This window comes from Primulina huaijiensis, chromosome 8 (genome assembly GCF_012295235.1).
Source record: "Primulina huaijiensis isolate GDHJ02 chromosome 8, ASM1229523v2, whole genome shotgun sequence".
Taxonomy (NCBI): Eukaryota; Viridiplantae; Streptophyta; class Magnoliopsida; order Lamiales; family Gesneriaceae; genus Primulina; species Primulina huaijiensis.
The window spans coordinates 4,601,049-4,624,605 of NC_133313.1; the positions used below are offsets into that span (position 1 = coordinate 4,601,049).

General features: G+C 37.7%; 2 protein-coding genes across 2 annotated transcripts; one reads left to right on the plus strand and one right to left on the minus strand.

The window, feature by feature from the left end:
• Positions 1–520: 520 nt before the first annotated feature.
• On the minus strand, positions 521–1,824 carry LOC140982007 (uncharacterized). The gene is made up of 2 exons (XM_073448422.1): positions 1,587–1,824; positions 521–1,095 (listed from the first exon to the last, which is right to left on the minus strand). Exons 1-2 carry the CDS (start codon positions 1,822–1,824, stop codon positions 521–523), a joined length of 813 nt encoding a protein of 270 aa, XP_073304523.1.
• Positions 1,825–14,015: 12,191 nt separating this feature from the next.
• On the plus strand, positions 14,016–15,914 carry LOC140982215 (protein ASPARTIC PROTEASE IN GUARD CELL 1-like). The gene has a single exon (XM_073448639.1). The coding sequence runs from the start codon at positions 14,243–14,245 to the stop codon at positions 15,716–15,718; it is 1,476 nt and encodes a 491-aa protein (XP_073304740.1). The 5' UTR covers positions 14,016–14,242; the 3' UTR covers positions 15,719–15,914.
• The last annotated feature ends 7,643 nt before the right edge of the window (positions 15,915–23,557 follow it).

Consider the following 23,557-nt stretch of genomic DNA (forward strand, 5'->3'; position numbering starts at 1 on the left):
CTGATCATGCTCCTCTCGGCTCTTGGAATATATCAAAATATCATCGATTAAGAAAATAATAAACTGATTGAGGTACGACTGAAAAATGCGATTCATAAGATTCATGAAGATCGCTGGGGCATTAGTCAGTCCAAAAAAGATCGCCAAAAATTCGTAATTCCCTTAGCGCGTTCTAAAAATCGTCTTATGCACATCTGTCTCTTTTACTCTCAGCTGATGATATCCTGATCGAAGATCTATCTTTGAAAATATCGAAGCTCCTTGCAATTGATCAAATAAATCCTCGATTCTGGGCAAAAGATATTTGTTCTTCACTGTCACTCTATTCAGTTCTCAATAATCGATGCAGAGTCTCATACTCCCATATTTTTTCTTCACAAATAACATCGGCGCGTCCCATGGAGAGAAACTAGGGCGAATAAATCTTTTGTCTAGCAGCTCTTGAATTTGATCTTTCAACTCTTTCATCTCAGCAGGTGCTAGACGATATGTGCCTTAGAGATCGGCACAGTACCCAGCATCAATTCAATAGAAAACTCCACCTCTCACTCGGGTGGAATGCCAAAAACGTCATCAGGAACACATCCGGAAAGTCCTTGAAAACTTCCACGTCTTCTATCGATCGACTGAAAGTGTTGGGTATGGATATAATACTAGCAAGAAAACCTTGGCAGCCTCTCAGGATAAGCCTCTTCGCACGAATACATGAAATAATGTGGGGAATCTGTTTGTTCTGCATAGCCTCGAAGATGAATGATTTCCCGTTGGGCGGTCTAATAGATACTGACATTTGCTGGAAATCGATAGTAACTCCATTCATTGTAAGCCAATCCATGCCCAAAATGATGTCGAACTCGTGCATTGGCAATACAATAAGGTCGGCTCGAACAACATTCTTCTTCAATTTGAGCTCCGCATCCTTCACCATGCTTGTAGAAATCATATGCTCGCCCGAAGGCACTGTGACTCTGAATCCCAACTCCACTTCCTCCGGTAAGATCTCCAATCGTTTAACAAAAGATTCAGACATGAAAGAATGTGTAGCTCCAGAATCTAGCAAAGCGTAGGTGGCTACACCCATTAACAATATTCTGCCTATGATGATAGTTGCATTATACTCAAACTAGGCCATAAATTTCACAAATTTTCTATCATATAGACCCTTCTAGTTTTTCATATTAGCATATTAGTCCCTAATGTCTAGAACATATTGCAAAATGTCCCTCAAAATTTTTGAATTACTGAAATAAAGTCCCAACATTTCCAATTATGGCAATTTACCCCCCCTCTCCCCCCCCCCCCCCCCCCAAAAATTCGAATTATGTCAAATTTTCCCTCAATAATCTCAAAAAATTGTAAGTTAGTCCCTTGAATTTCTAAATTGCCATAATTCAGTCCCTCAATTCTCAATTCTCCACATTTCGATCCCCATAGCTAATAATTTTGAAATTAAATTATCTAAGCCTTAGAATTTGAAACATGCTATTCTAAATCATCAAATTCAATGCACCTCAAATTAATCCTAGCATTCAAGCTTATTAATTCAAGCAGTGAAGCAATACAAAATCCTTAGATAGCCGGAATACCTGTAATAAGTGTAGTGTCAAGCTCTGCTTGCTCAGCATGCATCACATAAGCCCTTCCGGTCACGGGCTGCCTCTGCTTCAGGCAATCAGTAGCCTTATGCCTGTCTCCTCCGCACCTGAAGCACTTGTAGGCATGGTTCGCCGTGGCCGGAACGCCTGTTCCAGAACAGGAACGGTCACGACGTTCCAAAGTTCTAGGGAAAATCGATGATTGCTTTGTAGCGCTGTTCTTTGCCATTATAGCTGTGTTTTAACGGTGGAACGGAACGGTAGCGGTCGAAACGGAACGTGAAAGTGCTAACCGAATGTACCATCTTCAGCAAGCCTCGTCTGAATCCACCGATTAGAAGGTTGTCTTTGTGTTTTTAATCATAAACTGCTTTTGATGAAACTTTCCATTATTATTCTCGAATATTTATGTTTTGGGTAGAATTCAGGTGGTTGTTGCATCAGGGAATTGAGTTTGGGATCGGAATGAGTTTAGAATAAGATTAGGTTGTTTTTTTTCTGCTTTGATTTTGAAGACTTTCTTGAATACCTAAATGAGATTTGTCCTTCAGTTACTCCGTCCAGCGTGGGCTGTGGAACACTTCAAGTTCTTCATGTTCACAAGAACGGAAAATATGAAGTTTCAACTTTCACATGGACATGGGTTTTGTTTTTGTTGATGGAGGAAGAAGATGATTGAAGTGGTGAGTTGGAAAGAAGAAGTGGGACATGATGCTGATTACTCTGCATAAAAAAGACAAAAAATATCATCCGATTCAGAAGCAAATTTGCGATGTAAATAATAAACAAATGAAGCCAAAAATATAATATAAAATAAAGAAAGTTTTCAATTTATAAAACAAATAATCTATGTAATCGTACAATAATTGTGTTGTGTGAGCTGTATGAAAAAGGTGGTGTTTTTTTTTTCCATTCTTCTATCTTCTTCAAGTTTCTTTCGGTATCACATAAAAATTTTAAAAATCTTCTCATTGATTACCTCTTGCCGAGTTGTCTCTGCATCATTTTATTTGTGCATAGTTTTTTCATTTGGATTTGAAAGCTAATCATCGACAAATTTTAACCAAGGTGATGTTTTTTTTTATTCTTCTCTGCATCATTTTATTTGTGCCTGTTTTTTCTCTACTTGTTTGTCAATTTCGAGGCGGATACGCGTAATCGATACGGTCAAGGTAAAGGTCTTCAAAAAGCATTCAGTCAAGCACAATTTATTTTATAAGTCTGATGGTAAATTTTTAATTGTAGGATTACCGTTTCTAGTTCATCGTTTGGTTTGAATCATGGTTTGAAAAGAGAGATGCATTGTAGCTTGAGTGTAAAAGGAAAATCTAAATTGTCATCAAAGGAGATTGAATTTTTAATGTTTCCTTCAAAGCATAAGAGTATAAAAAGTTGGTTTGGTGCGGAAAAGTCAAGGAAGTTGGAAAGGATATTTCAAATTGATTTATATATAATGCTATTCCATTCAACGCAGCAGATAGTGGACCATATTATCACTATATGATTAATACCATTGCAGAGGCTGGACCTGGAATAAAAGGTTCATCGGATGCCAAATTGGCGGGGTTTTTTTTGCAAGAAGAGGTCGATGAGATAAATGGTTATCTAAATGCTTTGAAATCTAAATGGCATAAGTATGCATGTACGATTATGTGCGATGGTTGTAGCACAAGCAACAAGCATCCTATCATTAGTTTTATGTTTTATTGTTATCGTAATATGGTATTTCATAGTTCAGTTGATTGCACCAACAAATCAAAGAATCCACACCTTAAAAAAAATTTGCAACAAAAGTTTTAAGCCAAACATGCTCGTCTTCTGGGTGTGAGAGAAATAGGAGTACATGGTCTCTCATACACACAAAGCTTCGTAATCGTTTGGCTATAGAGAAGCTGTACAAATTAGTTTATGTTCATTATAACATGTGGCTCAAGGTACGAAACTTGATGTGTGGAAAAGAAGATGACGATTATTACATCCCTATAGACCTCAACCACATTTTCCATGATGATGATATCTTAAGCGAATGGATAAGTGATAATGTACAATCTGTTTTACAAGATGACGGTTTGGCATGGCTAGATGAAGGAATTCAAAATATAGATGCTAAAGAAACCAACACAACCACTAGTGTTCAGAGTCATGGAAAAAGAAGAAACATGCCCAAACGTCATCAAAATAGAAAGGAAAAAATGTTATATCGAGAGATGACAGTGAAGATGGTGATAAGAGTGATGATAGTGATGATACAGATGATGGAAATAATCAACAAGGACGTGGAAAATATCACAAATTATAAGATACAACATGATGCGAATCTTCAATCAAAAAAAGCAAACACACTCAAAGCAGAGTCAAGCCTCGATTCGATGTAACAAAGAACTTCGTGTTGTCCCGATCTTTTTGAAACAAGTAATTATATAATATTCACCTCTAAATTACGAAAAACTTAGCAACAAATATTAACGAAGATAACAGTCGATCTCAAACGAACCTTCAAAGAACTCGTCTTTGACAACCCGAGTAAAGAACAATCGACAAATGCCAGAAAGTGTTAAACGTTCATAAGTTTGATTTGAGAAACACACAAAGGTGTATACAGAGCCAAGCTTTGAATTTGAGAGAAAAACTCAATCAATTGTATTAAACTCAATGTTCATTGTTTACAATGATAAAATTCGTGTATATATTGTTACAAAACTGAAAGATATCAAAATCTAGTAATCTAAATAATTTGGACTCTAAACTAGGTAAAGATCAAATCTTCTGCAGGTAGGCGTGCTCGGGCACGAGATTCTACCGCTCGGGCGCCGAGTGTTCTGGACTGGGTGCTCTCAGGTGGTAAGATTTTACTGCTCAGGCCCAGAGTGTTCCGGAACTCGACAGTGACTGTAAGGTCCAAAATATTATAACGTAATCCAACTGCATGCAAATCTAAGAAAAATGAAAAATGACAAATTAAATTATTTAATTGCATTTATTGAATGTGGTAGGCATGTTTACATGTTTAAAATATTATTTTCTATTAGAATGCATAAAACTGGGTTTTAAAGGTCATTCGAGACGCGATCGAGGAACATAGACCAAGGACCATAAAGGGAAAATATTTTTATTAAATGATTATTTTTAATTATTTAATATATGGTATATTTTAAATGAGAATTTCAAAAATGGTAACTTTTGAGGTGTTTTTACGTGTCGAGTCGTATTTTAAACCGCTAATCGATTTTTTACGGAAATAGAGATTTTTTGGAGGCTCGACTAATATTTTTGAAAACTATTCTAAATAAAATATTTTACCTACATTATAATGGGCCTATTATACTAAGGTTGTTAGGCTTAAACTTGTACCAAATATTTTTTTTAAAACAAGGCATCTAAACCCTAGTTTTCTACAATCAAAACACACGCACACAACCTAGGAGTTTCCTCCATCATCACACGCACTCACATCACATTTTTTCAAGGCTTTCACGTGAATTTTGAAGGTACAAAATGCAACAAGCTTCCTCTCCTATCTCTCCGCCACGTCCCACGCGTCAAGGATTATTTTTCGTGCGTGAAACACGCAAAGGCACGCCTAATCTTCCTTCACTCATCGTTCATACTATATTATGTGTGTTAATACATGTATGAAAAATATGATAAACTTCCATTTATTTTCGTTTTTGAGACATATACATGATAAAACTTGAATTTTCATGTCTTTAAATTCATGCTTTTGTTGCACAAAAAGGCTATCGTGATAGGGCTATGGGAAGGGACGTTTTTCAGCATGATTAAGGGTCCATAGAGGCTTGGCTAAGGGTTGTACAAGTAAGGAAATAAGCTGAACGAAAATTTGGTTTTTTACAAGTTAGGGTTTCGGCTTTGAGAGCTAGGAAGTAGCAGGCTGTGGGCTACTGTTGGGTCATGTCCAGGGGGTCCCAAAGAGGACTATTCATGGTCCTAGATGGGTCAAGGGGCACTGGTGCGAAGAGAAAGGCTATCGATGCTAGGTGGAGTCGCGCGAGACTTGTGACGATGGGTTGAGGGATGTGCTTGCGTGAGCTGTAGGGTTGGTACAACAGCTAGTCTAGGATTTGGCCTAGGTCCTAGGATGAGTGGTTAGGGTCTATACATGATGGTTAAGGGCTAGGCTCGATGGATTTGATGTTGGCTATGGCTAGGGTTCGAACAAGGGCAATGAAAATTCAGTAGGTTGTCTAGGATTTTCCGAGGGTTTTAAATGGCTTGATTTGGGTTGCATAGGGTGTGGTTAGGTGTTAATAAGCTATGATTCAAATTTGGTTAAGTTTCGAGTTGATTCGAGTTAAAACCGGGACGTAGGTTCAAGTTTTAAAACGAATTTGGAAATTAGTCGAGGAGCTTAAGTTTACTTCTAAAAAATGTTTATGGGTTTATTTTAAGGTGTCATGTTAAGTTTGGATGGATATGGGTCGTTGTTTTAAGGTCCAAGGGTAAATTGAGGAAGTTAGGGTTTCAGGGGCAAAACAGTTATTTTACACCTGAAAAATGTTAGACATCCCGACAGTGCCTTGAATGCTGTAATGAATGTTAAAATTTTAATTTTGAAATTTTATGTGATTTTTTGATGAGAAACGATAATGTTAAAAGACATGTTGCATGCTTGGTTTTAAGGAAAATGATATATATGCATGAATTTTTCTAAGTTGATGAATATAATGGAAGGTTGAAGGAGGTGACTTGATTGTTATTAATACGAAAGTATATAATGATATGTAAGGCCAAAGCTCAGTTGACGGGTGAGAGTGTCATTCATGTCCTCGTCACCTGGTACTATGGTTATACGTATATGGGTCCATCGACCAAAAACTGAAACGAAAGTCACAATTAATGATATGAATTCAATAAAAGATAAACGTATACGTATAAGATGAAAGGAAAATGATATGATGAAAGGAAAAAGGTTTAAATTTTATGCATGTTTATGAAAAGCTATTTTATTAAAAGTATCTTTCACTGTTGCATGTGAATGTGTATGAATTATTTGCTATCATGGTTAGGGTTTGCTGAGTCAATAGACTCACTAGGTGTGATCGATGCAGATGAGAATAATTTTGATGTTGATGGAAGACTTGATGATTGAACTAGCTGGAATGATGGTACACATAACCCGATGATCTTTTCTAGTTTTTTCGCATTATTATGATTTAAGATTACTTTAAATATTTTATGACTTTTATGCTTTTGAGAGGTTTTGAGATGATTTAAGAGTTTTTGCTATTTTGAAAAATGCTAGTTTTAGGTTTGGTTTGACGGTTTTTTTTTATTTTTAAATAATAGGTTTCTTGGTTTATTTTGATAGCAAAACTATTTATTTATATGTAAGTACATTCAGCCGAAATTGTTAAAGGAAGAAAAAAATTCTAGTATATTTTAAATAAAAACGAGTAGTAGACGTTTCAGTGACTATGGCGCTCAGGCGCGATATTTTACCGTCATAGCGTCAGGCACGCGCTCGGGCGCGAAGTTTTACTGCCATAGCACGGAGCTCTCGGGTCCAGGGTCTTGATCTGGCATCATCTTCATCATTTAGCACTTTCATAACATTGAAATGTCTCTCAACTTCATTGCTATGCATGCCGAATTCTTTCAAGCTTCGAATCTTGCTTGTACGAACTTGACAACGCAGCTGTCTGGATCTCCTCCCAAGATTCAGAACGTCACGCCCTACCAGATTCATATCACAACAAGATGGCCAACATATCGTATGTATGACATGGGCAAAATGAGATGAAAATTATTATGCGACACAAGATACTGATCATGGTTACTGTCATGGAATTGAGGAACAATGTCGTTTCTTGGAAAAATTATCAGAATTCTCTAGTGCCAGTGATAAAGAACATTCAGCTTATTCTTCTCAACCATTTATGGGTGTAGAATAACATATAAGATGTCTTGGATTGGGGAGAAATCGAAAAATTGAAGTGAGAGATAATTATGGATCGATGAGTTACAATTGGGACTCTCAACATGTTGGTATGATCCGACTAGATATCAATCCGATGGGTATGGATATCAGGGTAATTATAATTCTAGACACGATTCTTTTGATAGACCATTTGATTTTTCAACATCTAGTACACATGGAATTAGGCATCGTGGATTTGATTATGGGTCGTCTCAATATATTGGTGATAGATACAATGAATCTTCATCATCTATATGGCATCGTGTTGAACGTTATGGTTCCGAGTATAGATCTTCAAGTACCGCTGATAGTTCTAGTGGGTATCATGAATTCAGATACTATAATCGTCGTGACGAAACACTATTACAAAATCAATCATCCCATTCTAATGATCTTTCGTCATCTCAATCTAATCAATATCCCTATGGAAAATTACGTCAATATACAAATGTTCGAAATTAATTTAATCAACGAGATACTCATGGAGAATACAACAATGATTTCGCTCATCCGCGTCACTTCTCATGGTATTAGCTTTGGTAAGTTATAATTTTTAGTGTATTTCTTATAGTGCTATTATAGTAAAATAGTTTTGTATTGATATATTAATTTGTAATTATATTTTATGGTTTAGTATAATGTAATTTATATTTAAATTTTTTTAATAATTTTTTGAATTTATTAAATTTTTTTATACAACCGTTCCACAACATAACACTGAAACTGGAACGGCAGTTTCCGTTCCAAGCACTGCAACTGTTCCAGTGAACCATGCTTGTAGGTGATCCACATACACTTGGCAAAGTGATAAAGATTGCATTCCTTGTAGAACGGCTTCTCATCAGTCTTCGGGATAGCTGTTCTCTGTGGCTGCCCCCGTGGTTTCTGCTGTCCGGGCAGTTTTGGTGGTCTCGTAAATGGCTTCTTGCTCTGCTGCGACTGCTGCTGTGGAGGCGGCCTCTTTCTTTCCATCTCCCACTCAATATCTTTCAGTGACTGCTCTACTCTAAAGGCCCTCGTAACAAAATCATTATAACTCGTCGGGTCTCCCAACATCACATCACGACGCACGGTAGTCCTCAGACCATCCAGAAAGTGTCTCAGCTTCTTAGCAACATCATTTGCGATTAGGGGCACAAAGTGACAACCCCTATCAAAATTTTTGACAAACTCCGCAACAAGCATGTTCCTCTGCCAGAGACTCATGAACTCTCGCTTCAGCCTGGACCTTATGTAAGGATCATGTATCGTATTATCGTAATTCATATCTTGATTATTGATAATTAATGAGATTGTTATGTTATTAGAGAACATATGTTTTGATAATGAATGATTGTAGTATTAATTGAATTGTGTTTGAAGAATATGCTAAACCGCAATGAAAAAGTGACACATGTTACGGTTTTTAGCATAATGATATGAGTATTAGTCCAAATGAAATGAAACCAATTTCATTAAAAATCTAATACATAGTACTAGACACATGTTACGATTTTTAGCATAATGATATGAGTATTAGTCCAAATGAAATGAAACCAATTTCATTAAAAATCTAATACATAGTACTAGAACTTTCATGTTTTGAGTTTTGTCCAAATCCATCTGAAAATAGGGGCAAAATCATCCCGAAGTGTATTGTGTGCATTGAAGTTCCTATACTGACACATTTTGTGAGAATAAGCGTAACTTTCGCGTCCGATATGAACATGGCGCGCTAGGGCGCCACTTTATTTACGTCCCAGCGCGGCGTTGCCAAAGGTTTTGGACAGAACCCGGTGCGCTAGGGCGCAACTTCATTACCGCCCCAGCGCGGCATTGTCAAAAGATGTGGACAGAGCGTGGCATGCTAGGGCGCTATTTCATTACCGCACCAGCGCGGCACGATAAAACAGCTTCGGGCAAAGCTCGGCACGCTAGGGCGCCATTACTTGACTGTCCCAGCGCGCACACCAATATATAATGGCGATGAGAATGAAATCAGCGATAAGTTTTCTTCATTCCTCTAAAGTTTGAAAAAAGAGTTTGGATATGGATTTCTAACGACCGAATCGAATGTGAAAGTGTTGTCAGAGCACGAAACAAAATATATATTCGGAATCCTCGTGTCGAGAGTGTCCTTTAGAGGTAATTTTTATTTCTTGAATCGCTGAAATAGCATGTATTTGAAGCGGATTTCAATATATACGATAGAATAATTGACAAGAAACTAATTTTCAAAGTCGGAATTGAATTATGCAATGATTTCGATTTTATATGAATTTTCAAAGTTTCAATATATTTTTGGAACTTGAATTGTTGATTTTAAATGAATTCATTGACTGAAATGAGTATGTTGATGATGTAGATAGATTTTCTATACTGAAATCTTAAAGTTACATTGATTGGAGACGAAACATTGAGGTATGTTGCGACCGAGTAACATACGACATGTATATGTGTCATATTATATATGTTGCATTGATTTGGCTGAAATTGTGTTTATATGCCTTATTTGTTGAGTTGATGTGACATACATGACATTTATGATTAGATATCGATGTATAACATGAATATTTTGTTAACACACATCATTTTATTCATATATCAATACATGACATGCTGATCTTTGGATACCTTTATATCATTAGATTTGATTCTGAGATTTGTGAGCACGATGCTATGTTTGGCATTATGTGGTCCTTAAAACATAGTCATTTATGGACTCGATGATTGATTGATTGAGATTTGATATTTGATAGCGCTTTGCCGACATTATCATACGATTATCCCTTATACTTGATTAAGGTCGATGTTCCAGGTCGAGCATTGATTTGATAGCGATTTGATTGGTTTTGATACATGCTCAGTGGATGGGCATTTTACCTGATATCCTCACGACATACATGCATTGCATATCATATATCATTGTGTAGATAAATGTTATATATATTATGGTTGTTCTATACTGAGCTTTTGCTCACGCCAAAGGAAGCTGTTGTTGTCTTTGTGTGTGGACAATGGCAGGTACTCTAGGTTATCAGGAGACCCGAGAGGGTACTTCTGGATGGAATCACATCTGAGTTGAGGTTTAGTGGTCTATCCAGTGTATATATGCATCTATATACCGGGGCATGTCCCGAGGATATGAGTCGTTGTATGTAGTTGATTTTGATTATGTGTGGGCATATTTTATGATATAACATGTTTAGATGAGACGTCATTATGAAATATTTTGAGTATTATAATTAAAGTTGACACGTTTTGGGCTTATTATAAAAAAAAAAATTTACCCGTTTTCTGCTGTAATTAATTAACTCTGATCAAATTGTATTATAATCACAATTAGGAGTTAAGGGCCACACATTTTATGTCAGCAGTAAAACATTTTTCATAAAAGATCCACTTGAAGTCCTCCCATGTGAGGGTATTCAGATTCACCCCCCGCTCAGCTCCTTCCCACCACAGAGATGCGTCATCCTTCAGCAAATAAATGGCGCATCGGACCCTGTCAGCATCCGCCATGTTTATATAAAAGAAGATCAACTCCAACGACCTAATCCACCCCTCAGCCATGAATAGATCAGTAGTACCAAAAAAATCCTTCGGATCAATCCTCCGAAACTGCATGTAAATATCGTCAGGTCGTCCCCTAGTAGCATTTCCAGCATGCTACTCCAATAAACGAGCCATCTCCTCGTGCATCCGTGTAGCAGCATCCGGGGGTGGTCGAGGTATCTCCTCACGCCTCTCTTCCTCAGTATTCATGGGAATAATACGTCTGGGAGGTATCACTGTATACGCCGTTTAAACCACGTAACCAACATGCATTTAAATTTTAAAAAAATTACATTTAACCTCCTAATTCGTATACCATAAAAGCATTTAAAAATTCATCATAAAAAATTTAAAGCAGTAAAACTCACAAACTTAAGGAGTGACTTCTCGAGCTTCTCGGAGTGGTAGTGACACAATTTTTTCGGGATTCTTGGCTCTGATACCAACTGAAACGTCCCTTACATTTAATTTTAAAATACACAATTTTTTTTATAAACATTTTCCTCCAACATCAAAACCATCCAATATAAAAACTAATATTTAAATACCTCAAATGCAAAAGATCGATAAATCGTCAACCACAAAATCGTACGTCAATTTTAAAATAATTCAAAAACTAAACTTCAAAATAAAGTATAAAATCTTTAATAAAATAATTCTCAAAATCTTTACTTTATAAATTTAAATACTAAGCTAATGCGGAAAATAAATGTTCCTCGGGTGCGTACTGCCAGACCTTCCGAACTACCTGAGACGTAAAATGACTATTTTATCCTTGAACCCCGATTTTCTAAATTTTGAATTTTTCTTACTTTTAATGACTCGAATGTACCCAAACCATCATATAAGCTTAATTTGACTTCTAATAATTTTCTTAGACGTAAACCTGAACCTTTCGATTTAATCACTTAATAGCTAAACCGTGAACCGTTTGGAACCCGAATTAATTCAAAAATTAATATTTTTTCTCCAAATTTTAAAATTAAACTTTTCATCCCTAAATTACCCCCGTGAACTATGATTTGACACTTGTCGACCACGGTTTGATTTCCTTACTTTTCCCTAGCCATGTTCGAACCCTAGACCCCAAATCGAGCCGTCGCGCCAAATCTCTCGAACACCCTCGAGCCACCTAGGACCAGACCACCAGCCTACCCTCCTGGACCACCTTCAAATCGCCCTAACCAGCCTAACCAGACCACAGTCGTCAGCTACCCCCAAGCCGCGCCACTCTTCTCGTTTCCTCCTTAAAGCCTGTCAGTTTTCCCTTTTCTAGAACCACTGGACCACCAGCGCCTAGTCATCCCTGAGCTGACCCTCTACCCCTTGCTTAGGACCCTACCGAGCCCCCTGGTTCAAGCTTATAGCCTACACACCTCTTCTTTTTATCATCAAGCCGCACGCACCACATGGCTCCTAGGGCTCGCGGTTGTTGCCCTCCTTCATCTAGCCTCCGTCCAGCCAGCCTTGAGCCTTCCTAACCTCCAGCTGCACAAGGCCTGGTCCAAACCCTGGCGCTGCCTTCCCTTAGTCAAGACCATCATGTGCCCAAAACTCCATGGAAGGCTCTAGAAAACCCTAGGTTCAACTCTCCCTTTTCCATGCACGTTTCAGCCTACATTCCTCCATTAAACGACTCTTTTACGACCCATATGCATATCGTACTGGCAGTATGTCCCTTAGAACGTCTAACACAATTCGTATTCGCATAGAAACGTCGAAACTTTGAAAAATATACGTCTAAACGTAAAATAATTTGAACTTAAACGTTTTTCATTCTAGAAAACATAAATCATACATAATATGATTTGAATGGTGCAAAAAGAAAGTTTAGAAGCTTGTCCTTGTGTTTAGAACGCTCGAATATTCGATCGTTGGAGCATGTTGCGAAGAAGAACGAATGGGCGAAGAACAACCTTGGATTTTTGCCTTGAGGTTGTTGAAAATTTAGTGTGTGTGTGTGTGTTGTGTGTAATTTTCGGCCAATTGAAATTTTAGAACCCTAGGATTTTGATTTTATAATTTAGTATTTTATGTGATTTAGGAGTTTAGAGTTTTTAGGACTCTTTTTTTTTAAGTAATTAGGCCCATTAATCCTAGATACATTAAGTTTATTAAGACCCAATTAAATATAAAATAAAAGTTTACAAAAATCGTTTTAAAAAATAATAACTTTCGGGGCCATAAAAGTCCTTTGTTTGAATAAAAACTGCTTCTCGGATAAAATAAAGTTCGACTCGTCAAATAATTTGGACTCTAACGTTTTTAGAAAATTTTAATCCTATTTAATCATATTATCGAGCCTTAAAAACAATTATCGAAAAATATTTTTATCTTGGTTGTCCCTGGTCTCCTTTTCCTGGTTTAATATCGAATATCCGGACAAAATATTTATTTTTATGAAATCATTCAATTTAAACATTTAATCATATAAGATATATCATTTATGCATTTCAAATCAATTAAATAAAATAAATAAGCAATTTAAATAATTTGCAAGTGGTTTTCGTGAACTCATTTTAGGACGTTACATAACCAATCTTTTTGTCTCCGTCACCCTTTGTACAAAATCAAGAACTCATTCAAAGATACTTAAACTTATAATTGATAATTCCATTCCGGAACAGACTACAAGCATTAATTTAACATCAACAAAAACATATAAGAGGTAATAAATATTTAAACGACCGTGTAACAATTCTTAGTGATGTGTTCTAAAATAGTGAGACTCGTGTATCAGAACATACAAAAACCATATATCCAGATCATCTACAAATTCTAAAAAATATTCCAAAATCGAATTGCTTAACATCCTATCGTTAGACACTTAGGATTAAAACTTCGGACAAAAAGGCACACTTCCAACACCCCATATCTCATTCATCTCGTGATAGCCATCTTCAATTTTTGCCACCCAAGTACCGCTCTCCACAATCAACGGTCAAAAGCTTTCGTATTAACACTATAATAATAAAACTAACTACACTGACTCTTTTCATGACGTGACAGAACTAATCGCAGAATCTAACCTAACTATTTAACCTTTGGAATAGTGTTATTAAAAAACAATATTAATGTCGAATAAACCATACATTCAAAGCTTGTGTCTCTTCTCTGTCCTCTGCAACTCCTTTTGATCGATATAAAATCCACGCTACTGGACTGTAAGTCTGCAATGGAGAAAATGGGACTTCTTCTTGCCGTTTTCTTTTCATTTCTCTCCATTTTCTCCTCTCCGGCGCTGTCAAGAAAACTCGCATCCAGCTCAAAAACCATGCTTCTTGATGTATCTTCTACTCTGAGAAAAACCCAAGATTTATTGTCGCTCAACTCCCAAAATTTGGTGCACTCGAGGCCCGACTTAGAACACCAGAAACCCATTGTTTCTTCCGGTTCATCTCTGAGTTTTCAGCTGCATTCTCGCTTGGGAATCCGTCGAAGTTCTGATAAAGACTACAGAGAACTCACGTTGGCCCGAATCAACCGTGACTCGGCCCGTGTCAAAGCGCTTCAGACCCGGCTAGATCTGTTGAGTTTAGGTACAAAGAAAGTAGATCTAACGCCACTGGAGGAAGAATTGGAGGATGAGAAGATTGAAGTCCCGGTGATTTCGGGAACAAGTCAAGGCAGCGGCGAGTACTTCTGCCGTGTCGGAGTTGGCAATCCGCCGACCCAATCTTACATGGTGCTCGACACCGGAAGCGACGTCAATTGGGTGCAATGCGCCCCCTGCGCAGACTGTTATCACCAAGCCGACCCGATTTTCGACCCGGTCCACTCCACTTCCTTCTCCCCCCTCACATGCGACACCCAGCAATGCAGGTCGCTCGATGTCTCCGAGTGCCGTAACGACACGTGTCTCTACGAGGTTTCCTACGGCGACGGCTCTTACACCGTCGGAGATTTCGTGACGGAGACCTTCACTTTCGGCAATTCCGCTGCGGTAAACAAATTAGGCATCGGTTGCGGTCATAACAACGAAGGTTTATTCGTCGGAGCCGCCGGATTAATCGGCTTAGGCGGCGGCTCTTTGTCTTTCCCTTCGCAAATTAACGCTTCCTCCTTCTCTTACTGCCTCGTGGATCGCGATTCGGATTCCGCTTCAACTCTCGATTTCAACTCATCACCCCCGCCAGACGCCGTCACAGCTCCATTACTTCGGAACTCCAAGCTGGACACCTTTTACTACGTAGATTTGACGGGAATCGGCGTCTCCGGTGAGCTGTTATCAATCCCGCCGGCGACTTTTCAGGTGAACGAGAACGGAGACGGCGGGGTCATGGTTGATTCAGGAACGGCCGTCACTAGATTGCAAACGGCGGCATATAATTCCCTGCGACATGCATTTAAGGCGGGGACGCGAGATTTGCCGTTAACTAACGGCGTTGCTCTATTCGACACGTGCTATGATTTGAGCTCGAGGCAAAGTGTGGAGGTCCCAACGGTGTCGTTTCATTTTTCGAACGGGAAAGAGTTGAGTTTACCGGCTAAGAATTACCTGATACCGGTTGATTCATCGGGGACTTTCTATTTGGCCTTTTCTCCGACGTCGTCTTCTCTTGGGATTATCGGTAATGTCCAGCAACAGGGAACACGTGTCAGTTACGACTTAGCTAATTCTTTAATAGCGTTTTCACCCAAAAAATGCTAAAATTACATTGGAGTCCTCCCTTTTAATTTTATTCTTTGGATTTTAGATTTTAATTAATTAGATTTGTGAGCCCACTAGCATGTGTGTTACTGCAACTTTTGTGCCTCTGATTTGTACTGCAAGTTGTAATGTAAAAATTAGTTGTAAGTTATATTCTCAATTTTTTTTTAAAAATCGAGAATATTAATAAATACAAATTATATGAAATGGTTAATTAGCAAATTTGTTCTCACGTTAACTTCTCATAAATATATAAATATGTGCGTGGGGCTCCCGTGCGCCACAGTCTATCCGGGCAGGCGCAAGAGCACGGTGGAACCCATTCTGGGTGCGCGACGCGGCTTGCCGGGCAGAGTCCAGTGCACGGGTGCGCCCCCTCCATGCGCGGGTGAGCATGATTTAGAGGGCGTCCCGTGCGTGCCGTACGAAATTTCTCAAGTAAAATAATTTAACGGTTTCGGTTTCTTCGGTTTAAAGATAAATTTTAATTACTCAAATAATGATAATATTATTTAAAATAGATTTATTGAAATAAAATATCGCTAAAGTGACCATTTTTATGGAGATTAGTTTTATTTTGAAATACAAAAAGATTTTGATATATATAATATATATGAATATTGTTCAACCCAAAGTAATTTCAATATTTAATATATTTACATATGCGCTTGTGGTGGTAAACACATGATAGTTGTTTGGTTTTTCATGTAAATAATAAATCGGTCAACAAGAAGGTTGTTATTTGACATGATAGTTAGGACATCACTTACAAGTTAATCATTCGTACAAAGGTAAAACATAAATGGAGTGCTCAATATCCTATTTATGAAGTTTACATTATTTGAATTTATTGATTATTTTATTTAGATATATGGTTGATCATGTATATTTGTTTTTTTGTTCTCTGTTCAGATTTGACTCCCGCAAATATTCATTTCGACATAAATTCTATTCCTATGTCAAATGGCTCGAACTTTAAATATTGGCAAGATAATTTACTGATAGTTCTCAGAGTCATGGATTTAAACATTGTGATAAGGGTTGACTCTCCTCATGGCATTACTGATAAGAGTATCTCTGATAAAAAGAGGGAGTTTGAAAGATAGGAGAGATTGAATCGCATATGTATGATAGTCAAGAAGAGGGCAATTCCATAAACATTCAGGGGTACAATGTATAGTGACATTGTTACGGTTAAGCTTTCCTTCAGGACCTCGAAAAGAATTTTTCTTAAGGTGAAAATTCTGGAATTGGTACACTTTTAGAAAGCCTCATTTCAATGAAGTACATGAGTAAAGAAAATATAAGGGAGTACATCATTGAGATGTCTTACTTTGATTTAAGGTTGAAAGTACTGAAACTTGACCTCTTTGAGGACTTGCTGGTGTATTTAGTTTTGAAATATCGTCCTCCACAGTTTAATTGGTTTAAGGTGAGCTATAATTTTCAGAAAGAGACTTGGTCTCTGAATGAGCTCATCTCGCACTATGAGGATATTTCTAAAACGGAATTCAAAAAAAGGTATACACACTATGAGTTCACGATAATGTTTTTTGGTCTGAGCAATGTTCCAGCATCATTCATAGGACTCATGAATAGCGTGTTCAAGACATTTCTCGACAAGTTTGTGGCTGTTTTTATTGATGACAATCTTGCGTATTCACCAAGTAAGGAAGACCAACATCTTCATCTCACTCTATAGACGCTCAGAGAACAATAATTATATGCTAAATTCAAGAAGTGAAAATTTTGACTAAAAAAGCGCACATTCTTGGGTCATATAATCTTAGAAATGGGCATATCAGCGGATCACAAGAAGGTGAAGGTAATCATTGACTAGTTTTGATCGAAAACGGGAATAGAAATTCGAAGCTTTCTCGAGTTAGTCGGCTATTATAGAAAATGTGTTGAATTATTTTCTTCAATAGCTATTTCACTCACCAAGCTCACTCAGAAGAACTCTAAATTCAATTAAAGTATAGAATGTGAGAATAATTTTTAAATCTTGAAAAAGAAACTCGCTTCTACTCCAATATTAGTACTTCCCGAAGAAGGCATAAATTTCACAATTTACGATGATGCATCAAAAGGATGATTGTAATGTGTTTTCATTCAAAAGGGGCAAGTAATTGCCTACACATCGAGGCAATTAAAATCATGTGAGAAAAATTACCCAACGCATGATCTTGAATTAGATGCAATTGTATTTGTGCCAAAGATCAGGAGGCACTACCTCTTTGGTGTCAAATGTGAGATATTTACCGATCACCAAAGAATCAAATACCATTAACATAAAAAGAATTAAACATGAGACATAGACCGTGGATCGAACTATTGAAAGAATATAACATAACAATAAACTACCATCCGCGTAAGGCTAACAAGGTAGCTGACGCGATAAGCCAAAAGTACATGGGGAATGTAATCCTAGCCTCACTGTCAGCGCAAGCGAGCTTGCAAGAATCAGTGAAATTGAATCAAGACCAAGATCCCTCCTTGACAAAAATTAAGGAAAAACCCAAAGAAGGGAAAGCTCAAGAATTCCAGACTGATGAGAAGAGAAATCCGTGGATGAAACGAAATTTGTGAAATCGAAACTCTTCAACATTATGTGATGTCTGAAGCAATTTAAATTATACAAGAGTAAGAAGTGCACTAATTTTATCATTGAAGAATGTCAATTAAATTATATTGAAAAATGTGTGCAAAAAATATGAAAGATTATGTGAAAAATTGTGTGAAAAAATTTCAAAATTGTGTGTAAAATGAATAGAAAATAAAGTTTATTTTTAAAAAAAATGGAATTTTGTAATATAGCCTTTAGAATTTTTTTATAATTTTCTATATTTTTCCTAGCTTATTATTAATTTTTTGGATTTTATTTAATTTAAAATGGTTGGTTTAATTTATTAAAAGTTAATAAAAGCTAGATTTTTTGGCCGTTGATTTTCACATGCTAGAAAAGATCTACAGCTTTTGGCCGTCCAAATATTTTTAAAAATAAACAATAAAAATTAGATGGACACTTCACCGTGCGGGACCAGCCTAAACCCATCGGTTATTGGAGGTCAAAGATTACAGCAGGCGAAGAGGCCGTGTGCCCTTTGTACATACCCTTTAAAGCCATTACAAACACAGTATTCCTTGTTTGTTATGATTGGAGTTGGTTACAACTCCGTATTGGTATTATATGTAATATAAAATGAAGCTAAAAAACATAAACAGCATATGATAATGCAATTATTGTGTAAATATATCCTCATTTGACATAAAAAGTCAAGAACTTGCTCAAGAAACCTTAAAATACTTGAACAACCAAAAAAAATCCTTTCAAGAATTGGCAGCTTCCTCCTCAGAGCAAATGCTGAAATCATCGAGCATACTAAATTCTCCCACCAAGAAACCATTTTTATCAAGTACTTGAACCCCATTAAAATACCCAAATTCAGCTTCTTGATCCACGGCAGATAAAGCGACACCAGTTTCGTTCGACAGATCCGAGGTCTCAATTTCAAGAACCGAAGAAACATAATATGGGGCCAATGATTTCTCGGTTCCAAAACCTTGTTTGGCACTCAGCTCGTTCTCAAACTCAGCCTCGTTGGCAAGATAAGCCCTGGATGCCTCTTCTTTGGTGGCAAAACTACCAATCCAAACACGTCTTTTGGTGATTGGGTTTGTTATTTCCGCACAAAATTTACCCGAGTGTCTCCTACGAACCCCGGAGATTCTCGTTCTTGCACCTTCATGAAACGAGGACACAGAATTTTGTATCGTCGACTTATCAGAAGCAAACCGATCAATTCTCCGTTTGACTCTCAACTGCTCGGCCGCAAACTGAGCTTTCTCGGAAAGATAAGCCCTGGATGCCTGCTCGGTGGTCCCAAAAGTGCCAAGCCAGACACGTCTTTTGGTAATTGGATTTCTTATTTCCTCACAAAAGTTACCCAAGTTTCTCCTCCGAAACCCAGAGATTCTTGCTCTTGCCCCTTCCTGAAACGAGGTCAAGTCCGAGGTATCGTTGTCGACGACCGAAGACGCATAATCTTGAAACGTTGACTTATCAGAAGCAGCCCCATCTATTCTCCGATTGGGTTTCGACTTCTTGGCCGTAAACTGAGCTTTCTTGGCAAGATAAGCCCTGGATGCCTCCTCGGCTGTGGTAAATGTGCCAAGCCAAACTTTTTTCTTCTTGAATGGATCTTTTATTGATGCGCCAAAGTTACCCCTTTTTGTCATCCGAACCCCTACCATTTCCTTCCCTGCACCAGTCGGATTGGGGTCATCATTATTAAGAACGGATGGCACTGAATCTTGGAATGGTGAATTCTCAGAAGCCCACTCAAGTCGCTGTTTGGCTCTCAATTTCTGCGCAACAAACTTAGATTCCTTGGCAAGATAAGCCCTGGATGCGGCTTCAGCGGTGCCAAAAGTGCCAAGCCAAACCAATCTCTCGTGGTTGAATGGGTCTTGTATTTCTGCACCAAATTTACCCGTTTTCATCATCCGAACCCCAATGATTTTCTCTCCATCACTAGTATGGTTTGGTTTCTTGAAACCCCTTTCCTCTTCAAAATTCCCGGAATCTGAACGAGGACTCTGATTCTTTGGGACAAATTCGACCTCGATTTCATGGAATTTTCTCTTGGAATTCTCGTGGGACTTGTCTGATTCTTCATCTGATGATGAATCGGTAGCATCTGGATCACAGTACGAAACTCTGATCGTTTTTTTCCTGGGAACGAGGTTTTCCATATCCATACCACAATTTTTTTTTAATAGAAGTGGAATGAATTGGGGAAAGCGGAGACAACTAGATTCCCGAATGGCTCACCTCACATTTTCTATTCTAGGAATAAGATGAAAAGTGTGAGCGTCAAAAAATATCAATGTAAAGTAAATTACAAATATAAATAATAATGTTGTTCATGTTTTTCTATATTTACTAATACTCTTAAATTGTAATTTAATTTTGATGCCCCATAATTCGGTACATCTGGGCGGATCCGAGCCGATCTCAGAATTACCCCTAGTCCACCAAAAGGTCAGGAGTCCAAGCCCACATTCCTTTTTTCACAATTTTTAGCCCACCAAAAGGTCAGAAGTCCAAACCCACAGTTACTTTTTCACAATTTCTAGCCCTCCTGATCCAAGCCGACAAGTTCGAGCCAGGGATCACGCCGAAAAATTCTCCGGCGCCCCTTAACACTTTTTCTATCTGTGCAGACACTAGAATTCCGACCCGACCCAATAAGTTGTGAAGATTTGAAGATTTGCTCTCCAGACCGAACCCGAGGTAAAATTTTGGTAACGTCAATTGGCGTCGTGTAATGCCCAAGATTTTGATTCTGTTAATCTGAAATTATTGATTATGAACTAATATGATTATAGACGGGCCAGTCCGAGACCAGATTGGGCAAAGCATATGAAGTATGCTATGTTTTTTTGGACAGAACTGTTAGCGCCCGAGCGGTAGTTGTTGACCGCCCGAGCGCCAGTGTTCATCAAATATATGTTTCGGGCAGAAGGTGCGGTGCCCGAGCGGTAGTCTGTAACCGCCCGAGCGCCAATGTGCCATAAGAAAAGTGCTTGGACAGAAAATGCTGCGCCCGAGCGGTAGTGTAGCACCGCCCGAGCGCCGACAGAAATGTTGGAAGAAAGAGACACGTATCATAGACATGCAATGTTAGAAATTTGAAGTTTGTGCAAGATCCGCCCGTCCGATTTTCAATCCGACTTCAGTACTGAGTTTCTATTGATGAGAGCTTCAACTGGACGTAAGTTTTGTTACATCTAGACATGATTTGAAATTATGATATTGTCAGAATCAAATATGAATCATATATGGTGTTCCTGATATAGTAGACATCGTATATTTGAAGTCAGATCGAAGAACAGATTGTTTATGTAATTGTTATGATTTTCGGAATTGATTTGATAAAGATTCGATATCAGGGTTGTATTGTTATTGATTATGAGTTGTACCGATATTGATTAGGAGTTCTGGTATTATATCAGTGATGTTGATAGTTGTATTGTTATTGAGATTGTATTGTTATGCCGTCGAAACATCAGTAGATTGATATTGATCAGATTCAGTATTGATTGAGATGGTATTGTTGTATCGTTGACATTGATCAGATTGTGTTTTGATTTAAGTATTGATCAGAACAGATATTGAATTGAGTTGTATATTGATATTGTACCTATTCGATTGTCATTACCAAATTGGGTATGGACAGAGTTGAATTCGTCTTCGTCAGATCGAGAAGAGAAAGGTATAAATTAATGTTGAGCTGGGATTGCACAACTCGAGGGAGGTTTGACTCGAGTTTCCCTAAATCACATACTTTATTTTATTGCATTGATATTTGCAATTAATAAATTGATATGCTTGTTCTGNGGATAGGTCAGGACATCGGACGTTTGGTCATATCGAAGTGGATAGAATTGGAGTTGCTTCTATTACTGATGTTCGATATGGAAAGGGCCAAAGTCCGTGAATAAGAACGTACCACCACCCCGATCGGGAGTGTAGGTGGGTGTATGTTCTTATTCAGATCGGGATCCCTAGATTAGGACTGAGTCAAGTCTGAGTCTGAGAATCACGGAGAGTGATTCATTGATTGATATTGATTTAAGTTCCTGATTATGGTATATGTTTAAAATATGACTTTTTATTGATATTGATCCATGTTTCGGATTATGATACATGCGATGAATACTTGATTCGTGTTCTGATTAGGATGCATGTTATGAATATCTGTTATATGCTTTTACATTGATGATTATATGATTGCATGTATACATGGTTTATACTGGGAATGGAATTCTCACCGGAGTTATCCGGCTGTTGTCTTGTTTGTATGTGTGCATGACAACAGGTGGGACATGATCGGAATAAAGAAGAGAACGGGCCAGGACTAGTTAGCGTGGAGATCCGGGCTCAGAAGTAGATTAGGATTCAGCACTGATATGTCGTTGAACCTAGTAAATGTATTTAGTACAGGACTGGTACTTTTAGATTTATATGTACATTACGTTTCCGCATTGCATTTAAAAAAAAAATTTATGTCCCACATTACTTAATTGTGTAATTTATATTAATAACGATTAAGGAAATGAATTAGCGTCCGGGTCCCCACAACAGGTGGTATCAGAGCATTAGGTTCCAGAACAGTAGGTTCCTTAGATTGCGATAGAGGAGAGTGAGCGGGGTAGATTGAGTTTTCTTTCCTGCTTTTGATTGCTAGCATGTGACTTATTATAATGTTGAATTACATTATGTATGCTAGCATGACATTATGTTTTACTACTTTTAAATACATGTTACCTGAATATCTAAGTTAATTTGGTAATGTGTTTTATTTGAGAATGAATCAGAACCGAGTCTTTATCAGAGGTAAGCTGATCAGAAAGGGACTGAGACGGATTTGTCTCATGTGATTGCTAACTCTTGTAATCATCAGATATACCTCCTCGAAGAATTCCAGAAAGGAATAGTACTTCGACTAATCAGATGGATATGTCAGAAACTCCGATTGAAATACAGTTGAAACAGTTTCAGTCATTTCAACCGCCGATTTTGAAGGGTACTGAGACATCTGAGGATTGTGAGAATTGGCTAGATGATATATAGATACTGTTTGATTCACTTGATTATCCAGATGAACGGAGAATTAAACTAATGCCCAATCAATTACAAGAAATTGCAAGAAGTTGGTGGATCGCAACCAAAAGAGTATTAGCACAGCGAGGTACAGTGATCACGTGGAAAGTTTTTAAAGCTGAATTCTATCGAAGATTTTTCCCAGGATCGTATAGAGAGGACAAAAGAGT